This window comes from Phascolarctos cinereus, unplaced genomic scaffold, assembly GCF_003287225.1.
Source record: "Phascolarctos cinereus isolate Bilbo 61053 unplaced genomic scaffold, phaCin_HiC Scaffold_9;HRSCAF=440, whole genome shotgun sequence".
NCBI classification, from domain to species: Eukaryota; Metazoa; Chordata; class Mammalia; order Diprotodontia; family Phascolarctidae; genus Phascolarctos; species Phascolarctos cinereus.
The window spans coordinates 31862607-31882606 of NW_027556402.1; the positions used below are offsets into that span (position 1 = coordinate 31862607).

Here is a 20000-nt window from a genome sequence, read left to right on the forward strand (position 1 = left end):
TTTCATTTTTGCTAAATAGTGTTATGTAAGAAAGACTTTGGAGTGGCATATTCATTGAGCTATTATGTGGCTCATTCTTTTATTTTTCAAGTGGCTTTTCAGGTGATTGTACCTAGCTTTCATAAGAGGAAAAGAAGCCTTTGAAATTAAGTATTATTTGTTTCTTTAAAATTATCCTTCAGTGCAGCATATTCAAATATATAAATTATTAATACAGTGTAAGTTAGAGTAGCTTTTAGGTTATCCTAAAATAAATAATTCATTTCTCCCCTTTTAAAAACTATCCCCAAAAGCACCAGCGTTTTTCAGTTTCTGTTTATCCAGCTGCACTATCAGAGTGGGTCAGGAACACTGCTGGAGGCTTCTTTCTAAACAGTCTTAGTTTCAATCCTGTACTCAACTTGCTTTCTTTTTAAATATTAATTGGTGGAAAGGAGGATGAAAAAAGAAATCACCCATTGAGATTTTATATCCCAATCATCCCATTAATCCTTTGACTCTTAACTCAACTAAGCATTGATTGTTTGGACTCCTGAAATACATTGGCATGTGTGTGTGTTTGACTGAAAAATTAATGAGTTGATACCTGGATTTCAGCCAGGCACTTGATCAAATTTCCCATGATATCCTTGTAGAAAAGATGGAAAAATATAGACTGGATGATTAAACAGGAGGTTTCATATCTGGTTAAATGATCAGAACCAAATAATGTAGTAGTGTCTGTCTGATGAGATGCCTCTAGTAGAGTGTCTCTGAGGGTCTCTTCTTGGCTTTATTTTGTTCAACATTTTTTTTAAATCAATGTATCAGTGAAATACTCCTCAAATCTTGGGGAACACGAACCCAGAAATCTTGGGGAATAAAATCCCAACAGGCCAGAAATCAGTTAAATCTAATAAGATTGAATTCAAAATGGATAACTAAACTCAAAAATTCAAGTGCATAAGTAGAGAATGGGGAGATTATGGCTAGACTAAGGTTCATATAAAAATACAGGAGGATTTCAGTGAACTGTTGGCTTAGTGTAAGTTAACAGTGTGACGTGTCAGCCAGAAAATCTCATGCCATCTTCAATTGTATTAATAGAGAAATGGTAGCCAGGAGAAAGGAGGTGATAGCCTTACTAAGTTATACCCTGCTGAGACCACATCAGGAGTACTGAGTTCAGTTCTGGGAGGCACAGTTTTAAAAACAAACAAACATGGCTAGGGTAGAGTAATTGGATTGGTGAAGGGAATGAACACCATGCTATACAAGGATCAGTTTGAGAAAGTAGGAATATTTAGCTTACAAAAGATTTGACAGGGGCAATATGATAGCTCTGTTTAAGTATTTGAAGGGGAGATCACTTGGACAAAGGATTAAACTTATTCTACCTTGCCCTAGAGGACAATATTAGAAGCCAGAAGTTAGAGGTGCAAATTTAGACTTAATATAAAGAAATGTTCCTTACAATGGGTGTAGTCCAAAAGCAGACTAGGCTTTGTGTTCCCATTTATAAGTCTTCAGGCAGAGAGAAAATAACCATTTGTTGGGTATACTGTTTACTTGGGAAGGGGGAGTGTGAGGAGGCATCAGGACTCTTCCAACTCTGGAGTTCAGTGGGTGGTTTTTGTTTTGCTTGGGTTTGTTTTTTAGCTTTCTAAGCACTGAAAGAATGAATACTGCTTAGGATACATATTAAGAAAAAGGGCTTTCTGGCTTCAATGGAGCTTTAAGAATTAGATTAGCTGAAATATGTATAGCACTGGTATGGAAATAGCACTCAAGTCCCTGATTCTCTTTCCTTTAGCTTAGGATTAGGTCTCTCACCCCACTCACACTTCACCTTGGCAGGTCGAGGGTTCCCAGGAGGGGTGGACTCCTTGCTAGATCTCAGTCTCAATGTTCTAGGCAAAACCTTGATAAACTAATATTCTCTTATTATTCACAATTGTCGTTCTTATCTCTAGTGGTATTTTTCCCATTTAAAAATCAACCAGGTTGTCATCAATAACTCTTACTCAGAAGTATTTACTAAATAGAATCAAAGCAAAAGTAATTAAAGTATAATGCTCTACCCCAAACCAGGAATATAGTTCCCCATCAATGCACACAGTGTTTGAAGAGGAAAGCAGACAAAGACTTATAAAACTACAGTATAGAGGCACATGTTCCTGGGGCAACCCACAGATCTGATCCATGATATTGTTTGTCCCCAGCAGGTATATTCTGCCCCCAAAATCACTGATGGGTGAAGCTGCTTCTCTATTGCCTATTATGCTCATGTGACTCCTGTTCTGAGCTGCCAAACAAGTATTAAGTTCCTTTATTCAAAACAAAACCCTGAGCCTGGGAACTGCAGAGCTTTTCCAAGTGGACTCGCTTGGCTGGGCTTTTATGGGTTTCCCCCCATTTAGACAGAAGATGACAGTTCCAGGAAAGGGCAAGATGGAGCCATCTTACCTCTAGTTGGCTTTTCCAAACATCGAAGCTTTTCCTCCAATCACCTCTTTCAAACAGCAGGTGAAGGTGCAGTCTGCTATCTTCCTGTGAACCAGCTCTGAAGACTTTTTTTTTTCAGACCTACTTAGAGGTTTGGGCTTGACCCTTGAAGACCTGGTCTTAACCAAAAATTTGCTCCAAAGCAGGTTCTCTTTTGTGAAGTGATTTCTTTTGTGACTTATCTCTTATCTCATGATGAAAAACCAAAATCTACACTACTCCCATCCAAGACAGAATTTGACAATATACATTTGTTCCATAGTCCCTAAACTCTTCTGGATATCAATATTTTCCAGCTTTCAAACTTAAAGTCCTCATGTCAGTCATATATAAATAGATACTGGGTGAGAAGACATTTTATTCATTTTTACACTGAATAAGTGTCTTTTATCTATCAGCTACTTTAGTATCATTTCTTTAACAACTATCTTTATTTCTGCTCAGTTCTGTTAACAAAACAGTCACTACCTGAAAGTGGCACTATCTTAGATATGTACAAATTAGTAAAACTGCAAAAGGCATTGAAGATAAAGCGTAAATCAGTGGAGTGATATTTGCTGCACTCAATGTTTTAATAGCAGAGACCTGCATAAGGTTCACTTTCTTTTTCTGGAAATGTGTGTGTGTGTGTGTGTGTGTGTGTGTGTGTGTGTGTGTGTGTGTGTATTGTAAAGACATTATCTTCACATTGAATATATTTATTGAGTTAATGACAACTCGGTGCCTAAGCTGTTTTGGAGATCTCATTTAAAAATCCAGTGCATGTTACAACCTAGGACTGGATTTCTAAAATAGTTTTCAAAGTAAAAAAAAAAACATTATGACATTACAAAATGATATCAATGTTTTTAAAAGTACCTAATGCCTAGGTACAGTTGCTCCAGTTACATTTTTTTGAGGCTAAGGTTGGGTTGCTTATACCAACAGTTAATCAATGGAGAGCTAGGATTACCATGTGTTTTTTTTCACTTGATAGCAGCTTAAAGATGGTCACAGAGAGCTTTCTCTATCCCTTTCATTCATGAGATTGTTCACAGTTCTAGGTGACCTGCATATTGTCTGCATGTGTATGGAGGATCATAGGCTTTAGAGCAAGATGGGAATTTAGTTAGTATCTAATCCCACCTAGATTTACAATTCCATTCCATTCACTTCAACAGTCTTTTATTAAGCTCCTCTATGCCATGCGCTGTTATAGACACTTGACCTCCAAATATAAAGAATGAGGCAATTCTTACTCTCTAGGATCGTACATTCCAGTGGTGGGGAGACAGAGAGAAAGAGAGTGAGGGAGGGAGAGAGAATAAAGAGAAATAAAATAAATAGAAAATGAAGATAAAATAGTTAAAAATTTAGGAAGGTAGCTTTACCCATAGAGCAGAAGTAGTTGGCTAAATCAGGAAAGGTTTTGTGCATACAGTAGTTTTTAAATTATGCCTTGAAGGCACAGTATAAGGCAGATGTGAGGCAGGAATGTATTGCACGCATATAGGATTACCAATACAAGGGCAAAGCAATGGACATGAGAGAGGGAGTATATGTTAAGAACAGAGAGAGGGTCAGTTTGACCAGAGCATTGAATGTAGAAAGGGAAATAATGTATAATAAGGCTCAAAAGATTGGTGGTTAGCAGGTTGTGATAAGCTTTAAAAGACAAACAGGCATATACGGTGTATTGTGGATGAGAGGGAGAGATGCTGGGTTTTGCTGAATAGGTAAGTAGGTGCTTACGGAAAACTAGTATGAACACCAGCTGGCATGGCTATTAAGCGTGCTGGACTGCTGGAATTGGGAGAATCTGAGATCAAATGCTCCCTCAGACACTGACTAGCTAGCTGCGTGACCCTGGGCAAGTCACTTAACTGCTTCTTTCTTCACTTTCCTCTATTGTAAAAAGAGGCCTATAATAGCACCTACCTCTCAGGGTTGTTGTGAGGATCAAATGAGATATTTTTTTTTAACATACTTAGCACAGTAGTATCTAGTATGTATTAAGTGCGGTATACATGCTTATTCCTTTCAACCTGCCCCCTCAGGTACTAACTATCCGTGTGACCCTGGGAAAATCACTTAACCTATCTCAGCCTCAGTTTCCTCATCTGGAAAATGGGAATGAGCATAGCACCTTCCTCACAGGGTTGAAATGATAGACTATTTGTAAAATATTTTGCAAACTTCAAAGTATTATATAAATACTAGTTATCATCATTCTCATCATCATCCTCATTACAAAATGATATTATGTATTGTAATGATGTCTAAAATAATACCATATACCCAACAGCTATTTCTTTAGGTACTTAAATGTATTAAAAGTACTCTGCCCCACCGAATCCCTTATATGTTCAGCAGTGCAGTTGTCAGATACGCCACCAACCTAAAAATGACTTGGATGTCCAGGTTTCATGGTTATCTCCTGACTTAATGCCAATTTGCCTATGCGTTTCTTCTCAGTTTAGTTATAGCTAGTGTTATAATTGGTAGGAAGTACTCAGGGGTGTGGATCATCCAGACAAATTGCCAAGGAAGGGTAGTTAGTGGCATCATAGTAATAACTTCATGACTCTTTCCACAAGCCACGTAATAGTTGGTAATGAAACTTAAGGATAAGAGGAAAACTTCCTAATCATTAAAGAAAAGCTCCTGAGCAAAAGTGGAATGTGCTCCCTTGGAAGGTAGCAGCCCTCTGATTGGAGGTCTTCATGCAAAGGCTAGAGGAATACTGGTCAGGTGTATTGTAGAAAGGATTCTTGGACAGGTTCCAATTGGACTTGATATCTGAAGTCTCTTCCAAATCTTTGATCCTGGAATAGCTTAAATTCTAGGCAAATAATTTCTGAATAACATTCATCTAACCAGATACCATATTTCTATTTTTATGTGTAGCTGGTGCATGAAATTAATTCAGTACAGTACTAATTATGTGGCCTTCTGTTGCTACCCTTAATACCCTATCACCCCTAGTGTTTAAAAAAAAAAGTATAATTGGACCAGAGAGTACATGGGTGAGGATGGCTGGAAGGGTGAGCCATAAAATGTAGAGTCTGTTGTCCTGTGCTAGTCAACTCTTAAACTATTAGACTTTTCAATGCCCTATGGGTGCAGTAGATTTCTGTTTTGTTCCCATGGAAGTTTCCTATTTCCTTTATCTCAGTCTATCGTCACCTTCACATGATAATTCTAGAAGTCTGACCATCTGCAGAGCCACTCCCAAATGAGTAGGAGTAAGATTCAAATACAACAAAGTGATTAGCACCTGTAGTATATTCTGGGAATGAGGGAAATGCAAGGTTTAGATAAAACATGATTCCTGCATTCATGTTGTTTATAATCTAGTAGAGGAATACATAAGTTGCATACACATTAATAGAAATTAATTCATGATGGGTACAAACAAAATGCCACATGAATTCTAGGGGGGTTGGAGAGGAGTCTTTGTCCACTATAGGGTTAACATCTGAGTTGGGCTTCAAAAAATGGGAAGCTCTCCACCACGCAGAGGGGAAGAGAGAACATTCTGTGAGTATAAAGAACATTGAATAAAGCCAAGGAGATATGAAAGCACAGCACACACAGGGAAGGTGGATAATTTGGCTGAAGTATATGCCTGAGAGCAATGTGAGTTAAGCCAGGAAAAGTAAGGTGGCATTAGATTATGGAAGACCCTGAATTTCAGGCCAAATATTTTCAACTGTATTCTTTAGCCAGGGGAGACCCATTATAGGGTTTTGATCCAAAAAGTGGTATGACCAGGTTTTTGTATAAGGATGAATGGTCTAGCAGTAGTATGAACAATTATTTGGAACAAGGAGGGACTGGAGGCAGGAAAGTCTGCCAAGAACCCATCATGATACAATAAATTTGAGAAATACACTGCTATGATCTGATGATCTCAAGAAAATTCAGTGTACCTAAATCTGAGTCTATAAATAATACAATATTTCATGTTGATTAAAGTTTATAGATGAGTCAACAAGCATTTATTGAGCACCTAACATTATGCCAGATACTGTAAGCCCTGATATTAACAGTTAGCATCTAAAAAGCACCTTAAGGACTGCTATGGGGTGAGGAGGGAGGGAGAGAATTTGGAACTCAATTTTCAAAACTAATGTTAAAAATATTTTTCCATGTAATGAGGGAAAAATAAAATACTAAATTTCAAAAAAGGGGAGGGTTACTATGAGGAAAGTACTATTGTTCCTCCTATTTTATAAATGGGGAGGCTAAAGCTGACAGTTTAAATGATTTGTCAAGGACCACACCACTGTGCCTGAAGCAAGATTCAAACTCAAGTCATCCTATGTCTTCCCATAGTGAAGTTCTAGAACAGCTAGGTGGCGCAATGGATAGAAGGCTGGACCTGGAGTCAGGAGGACCTGAGTTCAAATCTGGCCTCAGACACTTGGTTGCTGTGACCCTGTGTGAGTCACTTAACCCTGTTTACTTCAGGTTCCTCATCTGTAAAATGAGCTGGAAAAGGAAATAGCAAACACTCTAGTATCTTTGCCAAGAAGATCCCAAATGGAATAACAAAGAATTAAACACCACTGAAATGACTAAATGACAACTCGTATCTTTGTTACCAAATTATCTGTTAACTTCAGATGTGATTGTAACTATCAATTTACAAGATTTATTGAGTATCTACTATCTGCTGAGCACTGTTCTACGCTGTACAAATAACAAAATAAATGAGATGATTCTTACCTACAGAAAAGATATTTAGTAATTCTAGTAGCTTGCCTTCCAGAATGCCTCTTGCAATTAAAAAGAAAAAACTATAGAAAACTACCAATTAAATACACACACACACACATGCACACGCACACTCTTCCAGACAAAGAACCCATACATGTGTGCAACCATCATTTAAAAGAGCTGCCAAAGGACATCATGAGTCTTTATATTATACCCACAACAGTCTTAGACACATGAATATCCCCATTGTTTTATTCCCCAAAGCATCAAATCCTCTTCTGTGGTAGCTTACCCGTGTCACAATAATATATTACTCCTGGCATCTTTGTTTGGGCATCAGCCAATGGCAAAGTATGAAAGAAACAGCATTTCATTCCTATTTCAAAGAAATAAAATTTCATTCCACTAAATCTGAATGGATCAAGACTATTTTGGCACTTGCCCTGTTTAGGGATGCCTCACCATTTTTTTTTTTTGCTGCCACTTTGAGGAAGCCTGGAGGAAGTGTGAGGAAAAGGCATATTTGTATAGGTATTTATAGCTTTTTAGTCTCCCAACTCTCTTTGTGTCTGGTAGGATACAACTATGAAAGAAAATGTGAATCGTGAATTAAACCTTTGGTACAAGATCCCCTGACCATAAATGTTTAAAATGCTTTGCATAGTTTCCAACACCAAGGTGTGCTGGGAGCACTACACTGAATAGCCCTTTTGCCTAGGAAAATCCAGTCAGAATCGGCTGAGCACACTATTGTGTGAGGTATCAGGCAATCGGTATGGACCATGTTGTGATAGACTCTTATAACAAGGAATTTTCTCTCAGTATTGTTCTCCTTTGACATTCTGAGCTCACCTTCTTAGGTGTGGGTGATAGAGTTAACTAACTCTAACTGTTAGAGGCAGTTAGGTGGCACAGTGGATGGATAGATAGATGGATAGATAGATAGATATAGATGATAGATAGATAGATGATAGATAGATAGATAGATAGATAGATAGATAGATAGATAGATAGATACACAGATACATAGATAGATACACAGATACATAGATAGATAGAAAGATAGATTATTATGCAATATTAATAACATATTGATAACTTTAGAGGGGAAGGAACCAGCAGCTTGGATGGAACAAGGAAAGATCTCATGATGACCAGAGTCTTTGAGGACACTAGCAATTCCAGGAGACAGCCATATATATTGTGGAAGAGCATTCCAGGAATGGTGGCCAGCCAATGCAAAAGAACAGAGAGGGAAAATGAAGAGTCCTCACACAGTCCTCACTCAGTATCACTGGATTGTAGATAGAAGAGGAGAGTAACATGTAAATCAAGGCAGCTAGATGGATAGAGTATTGGACTAAAAGTCAAGAAGAGCTGAGTTCAAATTCTTTCCCAGGCATTTATTAGCTATTTTACCCTGGCCTTTTTCAGATTATTTCCTCATCTGTAAAATGAGGATTAATAACAATAGTTACTGCACTGGATTGTAAGAAAAGCAAGTGAGATAACCTACACAAAGTGCTTTGGAAATCTCAAAATGGTATATAGATGCTAGCTATTAGTAAGTAGGCTGAAAAAGTAGGAAGGAACCAGGTTGTGAAGAACTATAAAGAGGAGTAAGTGAAAGAGTTTATAATTTGTCCCAGGGGTAATAGGAAGCCCTTAGGTTTTATTGATGAGGGGGATGACATGGTGACATCCAGCCTTTAGGAAAATCACTTTGGTGGCTACATGGAGGATGAATTGAAGTTAGGAGGGGCTTGAGTCAGGAAAACAATTAGGAAGCTAGGTAAGAATTCATAAGGACCTAGACTGGACTGTGATTGTGTGAGAAGAGGGGGAAATATATGAGATGTTATGCAGATATAAATGATAAGATCTGGCAACTAATTTGATATTTGGCTTGATTAACAATAAGGATTAAAAATGACAGCAAGTTTCTGAATTTGAGTCACCAAAAGGATGGTGATGCCTTAAGAGTCATAGGGAAGTTTAGAAGGAGGAGGGACCTGAAGGTTCGAAGGAGGGAAGAGTTAGTTTTGTTTTGGACATGTTGATCTTGATATGCACACAAAGTTATCCAGTTTGAAACAACCCATAGGTAATTGGTGTGAGATGGGAACTTAAAAGAACCATGGATTGGATATATAGATTTGGGAATCATCTGCATAAAAATGATAATTGGAGCCTTGGAATCTAATGGGATCACCAAGGTAGAGAATTTAGAAGAACTAGAGAAAAGGCCACAGGACAGACCTTTGGGTCTGCCATCAGGCATCACATTGATGATATTCCAGCCAAGAAGAGTGAGAAGATGTAGATCAATAGAGAGAAGGAGAAAAAAGAATGTGTCACAACCATCCAAAGAGGAGAGATTAGGCAGGAGGAAATGGTGGTCAATAGTGACAAATGTTGCAGAAGTGAAGAAGGATGAAGATTGAGAGGGGGGCCATTAAAATGAAAAGATCATTAAGCAGCAGACATGGTCACATTGCAGGGGAAAGATATCTCAGATATAAATAAAGCTGAGAATAATTAAGATTTATCCAAAGTTCTACCATGGTTCAACTGGGATAAATACCTTCCAGTCCAGTACTCTTTAGACCAAACCAAATTCCCTTCAATATTTTTTCACACCTACATATGGAGCTGAAATAGTATTGACTTCTTGTTCCTTTGTCTTCTCTGTGTAAAAGAGTAATGTAATACCATATGTGCTATCTATTAGCAGAACTCTGAAAAGGCTGACCCATGGTGATTTTGGTCTACAGACCATATAAGGGACTGAATAAAGTCTTTTAGTGGGGATTTTTCCTCTCTTTCTCAGAACTGTACGTGGAGGAGGTAGCCTTGGATAACTGAGTGTGTCATGCTTACATCCCACTAAGGATGAATGCTTTTCATGCATTTCAGATAATAGTACACTGTTAAAGCTGTAACTGATTTGGGTAATGCCAGTCAATGACAGGTGGTATGGGTGGTGATGTGGGAGGTGAGGCATAAAGTTGAACTGTGAATTTCGTGACTTTTGGTGGGGATGTTTGGTTTTTATCTAAATAGCTTATATATTACAAGGAGATGACATTTCAAATTTGTGACTATAGATGATAAGGCCACAAATTTAAAGGTAGAAGGAATCTTAGAAGTTGAGTCCCAGATTCATCATTTTTAGGTGAGGAAAATAAGACCAAGAGGCCTTAACTTGCCCATATTCATACCGATCAGTACGCACCAAGGGCAAGTACTTTGTAAATCCAGTGTTCTTTCCATTATGGCATGTGTAAAAATAATGTTTCTGAAGGGGTGGGGCAGGAGGTGGAAAAAAAGAGTTGTATATAAATGTTATTCTTTTGAAAATATGAGGGAAATTTTAGGTATAGAATGAAAACTCCAGTGTTCTCTCATGTGACTAGAGGATCCTTTGACCTAGCTGTCTTTTGACGATATCACCTAAGTCACAAAGAATCTTCGATGTCATCTAATTCACTCCCCACGTTTTATGGATTTGAAAACAGAGGCTCGAAGACAGGCTGCTTCCCTTGATCAAAGCCACACAGCTAGTAAGTGGCAGAGCTAAAACAGAATTAGAACCCAGAACCCGGTTCCCATTCTATTGTTCTTTGTTGTAGGATAATAGATGAATCAGTGCACCTTGGTGCCATCCCCCTTTCCCCACAAATATGGTATATTTCTTAATGTAAGTGTTGTGATTAAATAGTAAATACATATGTGTGTGCTATTGCTATTTTCTTAAATTTAAAAATTTGCTTTCAACTAAAAAACTATAAAGTACCACTATTGTACTGACCTATTATGTCTCTGTATACTTTCATAGGAAAGTATGTTTTCTTTTCCCATTTTATTTAAACATTTTCTATACTTCCACATTTCTCAGCATTTACTTTTGGTCATGTTAAATGCTCAAATGACAAATCAAGATAAGAAAACAAGAATTCATAAGTTTTTTTCCCTTACTTTTCCAATATATCTTTCATTACACCACGAATCTCCTCTCCTCCAAACCACACCTATTTTTCCTTCCCTTTCTTTACCAACCTCGAGCTAATAAAACATAGAGGAGACATGAAAGAGATATTACTTTTCACAAAGAGTAGTTAACATGCATGAAAAATATTCCCAAAGATAAAAGGTAAAGCTGCTGTTGTGAGTACCTGGTGTTCAAAAATAGAATTAGTTTTATGTGGAACAGATGTTAGTGTGATACCAAGGGTAGCTAAGGGCTACATTGCCTTTTTTCCATCGCAAACTGAAAAAATATACTCATAATGATAGAAGATGATTTTGATTTATGTGGGGGTTGGGGAGAGTGTTTTGTTTTGTTTTTGTAATACATAAGTATATCATTAGGCGAAATGAAGTAACAAGCAGGGATATAACTTGTAATTCCTCTCTGGGATTCCATCGTATATGGGTATGATAGTTAGAGGACAACTCTCCTCCAAGCCTGGTCTTTGGGGCTCTCTGGCTATAGCACCCTCATGGAGCTTTGGGTATGTGGCTGCACAGGGGTATGCTAGTTACATACTAATTGGCTCCATTGCCCCTCTTCTGACTTTATAGTAAATAACATATGACTATAGGCAGGTATCATTCTGTTTTCCAGCACAGTGTTAATTGACCACAAGCTTACTAATGGTTGTGTGATGTAGCTGACCTTTTTTTTTTTGCCTTTTATTTTTACTTATTTATTTATTTTTGGTATATGAATTTATTTATTTTTACCACAAGATTTTGAATTCCATATTTTCACCCCATCTTGCCCCTCCCCCACCCCAAGATGGCATGCATTCTGAATACCCCTTCCCCTAGTCTGACCTCCCTTCTATCTCTCCCTGCCCTTCTCTTATCCCCTTCCCCTTCTGTTTTCCTGTAGGGCAAGATAGATTTCTGTACCTCATTTCCTGTATTTCTTATTTCCCAGTTGCATGTGGAAACATTTTTTTTAAACATGTGTTTTTAAAACTTTGGGTTCCAAATTTTCTCCCACCCACCCTCATTGAAAAGGCAAGCAACTCAACAGGCCATACATGTGTAGCTATGCAAAACACTTCCATAGTAGACATGTTGTGCAAAACTAACTCTATTTCCCTTAATCCTATCCTGCCCCCCCTCATTTATTCTATTCTTTCTTTTGACCCTGTCCCTCCTCACAAGTACTTCCTTCTGATTACCCCTCCCACAATCTGCCCTTCTCTCTATCATCCCCTGCTCTCTTGTCCCCTTCCTCCCTATTTTCCTGTAGGGTAAGACAGATTTCCATACCCAATTGAATGTGTATGTTATTCCCTCCTTAAGCCAAATCCTATGTGAATAAGATTCCCTCATTTCCTCTCACCTTCCCCTGTTTCCCCTCCACTGTAAGAACCTTTTCTTGTCTGTTTTTGTGAGATAATGTACCCCATTCTACCTCTCCCTTTCTCCTTCTCCTAGTATAATCCTCTCTCACCCTTAATTTTATTCTCCAGATATCACCCCTTCATCTTCAACTCACCCTGTGCCCTCTATCTATCTATCTATATCTATCTACATACATACATTATTTTCCCCTCCACTACCCTAATACTGACAAAGGTCTCATGAGTTATAAATATCATCTTTCCATGCAGGAATGTAAACAGTTCAGCCTTAATAAGTCTCTTATGATTTCTCTTTCCTGTTTACCTCTTCATGTTCCACTTGAGTCTTGTATTTGAAAGTCAAATTTTCTATTCAGCTCTGGTCTTTTCATCAAGAATGCTTGAAAGTCCTCTATTTCACTGAATGACCATTTTTTCCCCTGAAGGATTATACTCAGTTTTGCTGGGTAGGTGATTCTTGGTTGTAATCCTATCTCCTTTGCCCTCCGGAATATTATATTCCATGCCCTGCGGTCCCTTAATGTAGAAGCTGCTAAATCTTGTGTTATCCTGATTGTGTTTCCACAATACTTGAATTGTTTCTTTCTGGCTGCTTGCAATATTTTCTCCTTGACCTGGGAACTCTGGAATTTGGCTACAATATTCCTAGGAGTTTTCCTTTGGGGATCTCTTTCAGGGGAGATTGTGGATTCTTTCAATTTCTATTTTGCCCTCTGGTTCTAAAATATCAGGGCAGTTTTCCTTGATAATTTCTTGAAAGATGATGTCTAGGCTCTTTTTTTGATCATGGCTTTCAGATAGTCCAATAATTTTTAAATTCTCTCTCCTGGATCTATTTTCCAGGTCAGTTGTTTTTCCAATGAGATATTTCACATTGTTTTCTAATTTTTCATTCTTTTGGATTTGTTCTACTGTGTCTTGATTTCTCATAAAGTCACTATCTTCCAATTGCTCTATTCTAATTTTTAAGGAAGTATTTTCTTCAGTAAGCTTTTGGACTTCCTTTTCCATTTGGCCAATTTTGCTTTTTAGGGCATTCTTCTCCTCATTGGCTTTTTGGACCTCTTTTGCCATTTGGGTTAGGCTATTTTTTAAGGTGTTATTTTCTTCAGTATTTTTTTGGGTCTCCTTTAGCAGGCTGTTGACTTTTTTTTGATTTTCTTGCATCACTCTTCAGTTTTTCCTCTACTTCCTTACTTGCTTCTCAAAATCCCTTTTGAGCTCTTCCAAGGCCTGGGACTGATTCATATTTTTCTTGGAGGCTTTGGATGTAGGAGCTTTGACTTTGTTGTCTTCTTCTGGTTGTATGTTTTGATCTTCTTTGTCACCAAAGTAAGATAATATAGTCTGACTCTTTTTGCGAGGTTTGCTCATGATCCCGGCCAATTACTTGAGTTTTAAACTCTTTGTTAAGGTAAAAGTATGCTTCCAATGTGGAGAATGTACTGTCCCAAGCTTTGGAGGAGGTTTGTATAGCTGTTTTAAGAGATACTTGTAGGGACCTGTAAATTTTCAGTTCTTCCAAGGTGGTATGATAAGGGGCGAGGTGTTTACTCTTTTCCTGGCCTGTGCTCTGGTCTTTGAGTGACCAGCCACAAGCAGGCTTTTCTCTCTTGGAACTGTGAGGAGGGGTTCCTCTCCGCTACCACTACAAGCTCCTCCACGCCAGCACTCCTCCTCACTCTAGGACCGCCACCCAGAACTGTGACCCAGATCCAAGCACGGGCAAAACAAGGCATTCCTGCCTCAGCACTGGCAAAGAGATCCCTGCAATCCCTCTCTGATCAGCCACTTGATTCCCCCTCAGTCTGTGGGCCCAAAGCTCAGGACACAGACACCACCCCGGCACCTGTGCTCTGTGCTCTGGAACTGGCTCTGACCTAGCTCTTCTCTCACTGCAAAAACAGACTTTTCTCATTGACCTTCTAAGTTGTCTTTGGTGTTCGTGGATTAAGGAGTCTGGAAACTGCCACAGCTGCCATGATTCATTCCTTTGAGGCCTGCTCCAGGTTTGCTGTGGTCTGCGTGCCCACGCCGCACTGTGCTCTGCTCCCAGCCCGGTTCAATAAGCCTTCCCGATCAACAATCCAGGCTGTCTTGGGCAGGAAATTTGTTTTACCCTGACTTTTTGTGGGTTCTGCTGCTTTAGAATTTATTTAGAGCCATTTTTTATGGGTATTTGGAGGGGCTTGGGGGACAGCTCAAGCAAGTCACTGCTTTCATGCTGCCATCTTGGCTGTAGCTGACTTTTAAAAAGCCAACACTGTCTCAAGCTGCATTAACAGACCATCATGGACAGTTGATGGCACTGAATTTGGTTCAATTCAGCAAGTACTGTGTGTAAGGCAAGGTACTAGGTAGAGACTGGGGATGCAAAGTCAAAAATGGGACAATCCTTTCCTAGGTAGCCTACAGACTATGATCAAACTATTATGCTAAATTCTGGGTGTTTCACTCTAAGAAAGACATGGATAACTAGAGAATACCCAGAGCTAGAAAATTACTGTGGTGGGTCAACCTATCAGAAAAAGAACACTTGAGGAAATTGGGGACCTTTATAAAGTAAGAAGATGACGGTTGACTTCTAATATTTAGAGGGCTAACATGGGCATCGAAGATATGGCAATAGGTGGACATTCAATATTGCTCCAAAAGACAGAACAGCGGATAGAAGTTACAAGGAGGTGGATATCCACAAAATGAAAGATTTCCAATCATGAGCCTTGTCCAGCAGTATTAAATCTGTCCCATTGGGTGCTGAGTTCTCTGGTAGTTGGGGTACTAAAACAGTGATGCCTAATGCTCCCAGTTGTTAATGCAGCTCTCCCTGTAACTCACCTATTTTTGTAAATAGCCTGTATTGCCTTGTTTGTGAGCACAGTTAATCTCCCTTATATAGGCGATCTTAACCCAGGATAATTGAACCTTTTAAAAAATATTTTGGTAACTATTTCAATGTAATCAATTTCCTTTGTAATCATACATATTTTATTTTATGCCATTAAATCATTATTCTGAGATGGAGTTGCTAAGATTCGCCAGATTGCCAAAGAAGTCCAGGACACAAGAAAAATTAAGAACCCCTGCCCTAATAGAATGAAAGGTCCTTAAGAGCAGAGACAGCCTCAACTTTACATTTGTGTCACCGATTCCTAGCACATAGCAGATATCTTTTATAAATGTACCTGCTGGTTGTCGATTGAATGATTAAGTGGTCTATCAACCAGAATGTCATAAAAGACATTTGTATATTGAGGGGAGGTTAGATTATTTTGCAAAAAAACAAAAATTTGACCCACTCTAATACTCTGTAATCCTGTGCATTGGCATAGGCTGCTACAGAAAGCCCAGATATAGCAGAGCTAGCGGGAGGGCAGGGAGGTTGGCTCTTTTCTCTGCCACGCTACATAGCTACTGTCATGTCAGAATATGAAGATGGGAACATTTTCTAGTAAGTATATACAATAGGAATCAATCACAACACTTCATATTATTAGTCATGGAAACAACCTTGTAACTTTTGCTATAGACAGTATATGTTCTGATTGAACAGTGCAGCTTCTGGGGGGGGAATGTAAAATTGCTAATTTATGTACTTGGAGAGGTTTTAAGCTTTTTCAACCAAAACTGTTTACCTAGGAATTTTTTTCTAGATATTGTGTACAAGCTAACATTTGTGGATTGAAGAGTTTTATTCAACTTCTGACATATTTGATGACCTATGTATATAAACAGGTTTCAGAGTTTTCTGCCTTACAGTTTGTGTTCATTCCGGCTACAAAGTGTGTATCACGTATCACAGTGCCTGGAGTATGCCCATAATTATGTAAACATCCACTGCTTATTAAAATATTTGCCTTGATGTGGAATTTGGACATAGCAGTTGCATTTTCTGAAACCCCCGAGAGAAAAATTCTGTTATGAATATTTTTCCTTTTCTTGATTATCTTTCAGCTGCAGTATTGAAGTATGAGAACAATGTTATGAACATCAGACAATTCAACTGCTCTCCTCATCCTTACTGGCTTCCAAACTTCATGGATGTCTTTACCTGGTCCTTGCCATTTGTTGGAGAAAAAGGTAGATTAAGTGAGAAGTTAGAGTAAAGTGGTAAAAGGGACCACAATGGGAAACCATCATATCTCACTGCCAAGCACGTAAAAGAGACCTAAGTGCTCATAGCATCATTTTACCTGGGCACTCGACAGGACAAAGAGAAAAGTGTTGAGCTACCTGTAGCATGATGCAGTCATTGAGTTAGAGGGAAGGGGAGGCACAGAAGACTGAAAAGAAAGGAGGAAATTTAGAGAATCACTAAGATCACCTTGAAATAAGGTAACAGAAATATAGCTAGCTTTTGTTTTTTTATTTTTTCCAAAATCCAGGGTGGACATCTTTTTACAGTGTTCTTTTGTGCAATCATTTCAGACAAGTTCAAATAAAAAAGGGAAACTAGGAGCCCTCACTGTTTAATTAGTTTTGTTTTTAATAACAGTAGCAATAACAGTCTGCATGTTAGCATTCTGGTAGTAGAGATTTAAGACACAGACATTTCCATTAGAATTAAAATGAGCATTAATGCATTTCAAAACCCCGGAAAACAGGGATCTGTTCCTGATTGCTTCCATCTAGGAAGAATATTGTAATATTGATGGCAAGACATCAACCTTTTTTTTTTTAAGACAATATTTTTAGGCCACATTCGGCCCTTTACAGTCACTAATGATCCCCATTCCAACTGGCCCGTAGCATACCTGTGAGAATTCTATGTAAGGTTAGTGAGACCTGAGGTTGATAGTACAAAAGCAATGATCTAAAGAGAAGAAGGGCCATAATTTTGTGCTCACTGTAAATCTATCCTTACTCCTACTCCCTTCCTAAATGAGAGCACAAATACAGTATGTCCCTAAAACCTTAGGCTTAAAACTGCACTCAGACTCTTGGGACACCTGTATAAGTGACACAACATGAGTTATGTAAGGGGCTTCTTCCAATAGCACAGTTAAATCCATAAAAATGGATTATAAAAAGCACTTAGAAAATCCTTCTTGCAGACCATATTCATTTTGTGCACCCCTCCTCATCCCATCCTTACACTCCCTCAATGAAAATTCAAATCATGCTGTCCCAGTAGCTTCTCTACTCTAGTTTTAAATTGTTCACCAACACCAATACTTAAGTTATCAAAATTAAATGAATCCACATCTTAGTTATATATAACACATATTTCCAGCATGATGAGAAACTTGATTTAATCTCTCTACTGAGACTGGATGGTAATGCATCATATGCAGTTGTAAAAGATATGGCATGCTTGAATTAAATGCATAAATCTTTCTGACCTAATTGCTGCTTATCATTTAAAAAAAAAAAGTTTGGGCCACTACTAGTATTAGTATTCAATAGCCAAGAGTCAACCTCATGTTCACAAACAAGGTTTATGATGTTGACTCCACAGACAAGAAGTAAAGAATTTTCACTTTTAATACATAATAGTGATCTTACAGTTTACCCTTGGACTTCTGCTTTTAAAGCAGGACATATTGATAAGTTGTCTCTCAAACTATTGTGTCCCAGTCAGAGAACTTGAAATAGCTTTGGGGTATCCAGAGTTTAAATATTAGATACATTTCTCATCGCATAAGAGTATTCTGTAGTAACGGCAGCAGTCTCACTTTTAAAAATTATTTTTCAAGTCAAGTTCTTGGATTTAGATCTGATCTTTTAATCAAATGTGATTTTCATTTGCTATCTTCATTTGCTTTAAAAAATAATGTTCTCTAAAATTATTTTCTTTAAGTCAGTCAGCTTACTGATTATTTACAGTATATCCAACACTCTATTAAATGAATAGGGGATATGAATGAGGTATGAGGTTTGATGTCTGTTATATAGGATTTTATAATGTAGTTAGTCCAGATATTATAGCATTGTATTAATACGTGGCAATCATAAAGTTAAAATGGTTGGGAAATAAAATAAAAGAGAATGGTACATTTTATAGGACAGTTTTTTATGTCTTTAAAAACCATATATGTTTTTTAAATATTACATATGTAAATTTCACATGTGTACACCTATTATATCATATATACATGTGTTGTGTTAAATTATTAGATAGGTCCTAAAATCATATACTGTAAAATCATTGTAAGTAGTAAAATCATATGCTGTAAAGTGATAGTAAGATTGACCAGCTAGCTTTAGTTTTCAGAGGAAGAAAGTCAAGGAATCAACAGCCTTATGAGAAAATGCTTCAAATCCCTAATAATTAGATAAATGCAAATTAAAGAAACTCAGATGTTCCACTTTATGCCCATCAGATTTGCAAAGATGACGGGAAAAGAAAATCACAAATTTTAGCTGTGGGAAAAGAGACACTTTAATGCACTCTTGGTGGTATTATGAATTGGTCTGGTCTAGCTATTCTGGAAAACAATTTAGAAGCATGACTCCAAATTCATTACCCTTTGACCCAAGTATACTACTACTAGGCCTGTATCTCAAAGTGATCAAAGAAAGAGGAAAAGGAACTATATGGACAAAAGTATTTATGACATTTTTTTTTTAGTGACAAACAATTCAAACCTAGTGAGGGAGCCTATCAATTAGAGAATGCTGGAGGAAATTGTGCTATCTTAATCTAATGGACTACAATTTCACCACAAGAAGTGATAAAGAAATGATTTCAGGGATTTTTTTTCTTGACTGTGTATTTGTTACAGCAATTTTGTTTTACTCTTTCTTTTTTGTTTAGTGGGGGAGAAGAAATGGGAAGAAGAGAAAAAAATAGATATTTGTTAATATATACAGTTGCTAATAATAAATAATACAGAGGTTTGAGAATTATAGCATGTATCCCAACCCTTATTTTACCAAGAATCCCCTCAATGACACTGCTCACAAGTTATTATCCAGCCTCTGCTTAAAAACATCCAATCAGGAGAAATCTCATACCTTCCAATACATTTTAAAAATGTAGTCAGAAGATAGTGATCAAGATGATGATATCACATCATGAGAAGAAGTCAGGGAAAGAAATAGGGACTGTTAGCCTGGAAACAAGAGGACTTGGGGGATTGCTGTGGAAAAGAGAAATTAAGCAAGTTCTTCCTGGCCCCTGAGGGCAAAATTAGGAGCAAGAGGTGGAACTTGTGGGCAAATTTTTAGTTGATTTACAAAAAAATTTCTCATAGTTTGAGTTATCTAAAAGTAGACCTTGCAAGGTGCCAGACTCCCTCTCAGTGTACATTTTCAAGGAGAGGCAGGATGGTCCTTTGTCAGTAATGTTTTAGAGGATATTCTTAGTTGGCTAAGGGTTTGATTATATGGTCACTTCTAACTCTGCAAGGCTATGAATCTTGCATTTCTACAACTAATAGCTATTCAATGTTAGCATCATATTTTGTTTATGGATGTGATTTGGCCAATATA

The 20000-nt window shown here is 37.8% G+C and overlaps 1 protein-coding gene across 4 annotated transcripts in view; it reads left to right on the plus strand.

Moving 5' to 3' along the window:
- The window catches only part of PPP3CA (protein phosphatase 3 catalytic subunit alpha), a 386217-nt gene that overhangs the window by 331476 nt on the left and 34741 nt on the right, over positions 1-20000 (plus strand). For all 4 annotated transcript variants that reach the window (XM_078148623.1, XM_020988294.2, XM_078148622.1 and 1 more), the window contains one exon: positions 16521-16646. In XM_078148623.1, coding sequence (XP_078004749.1) covers positions 16521-16646 — 126 coding nt within the window. The remainder of the gene's footprint in view (positions 1-16520; positions 16647-20000) is intronic.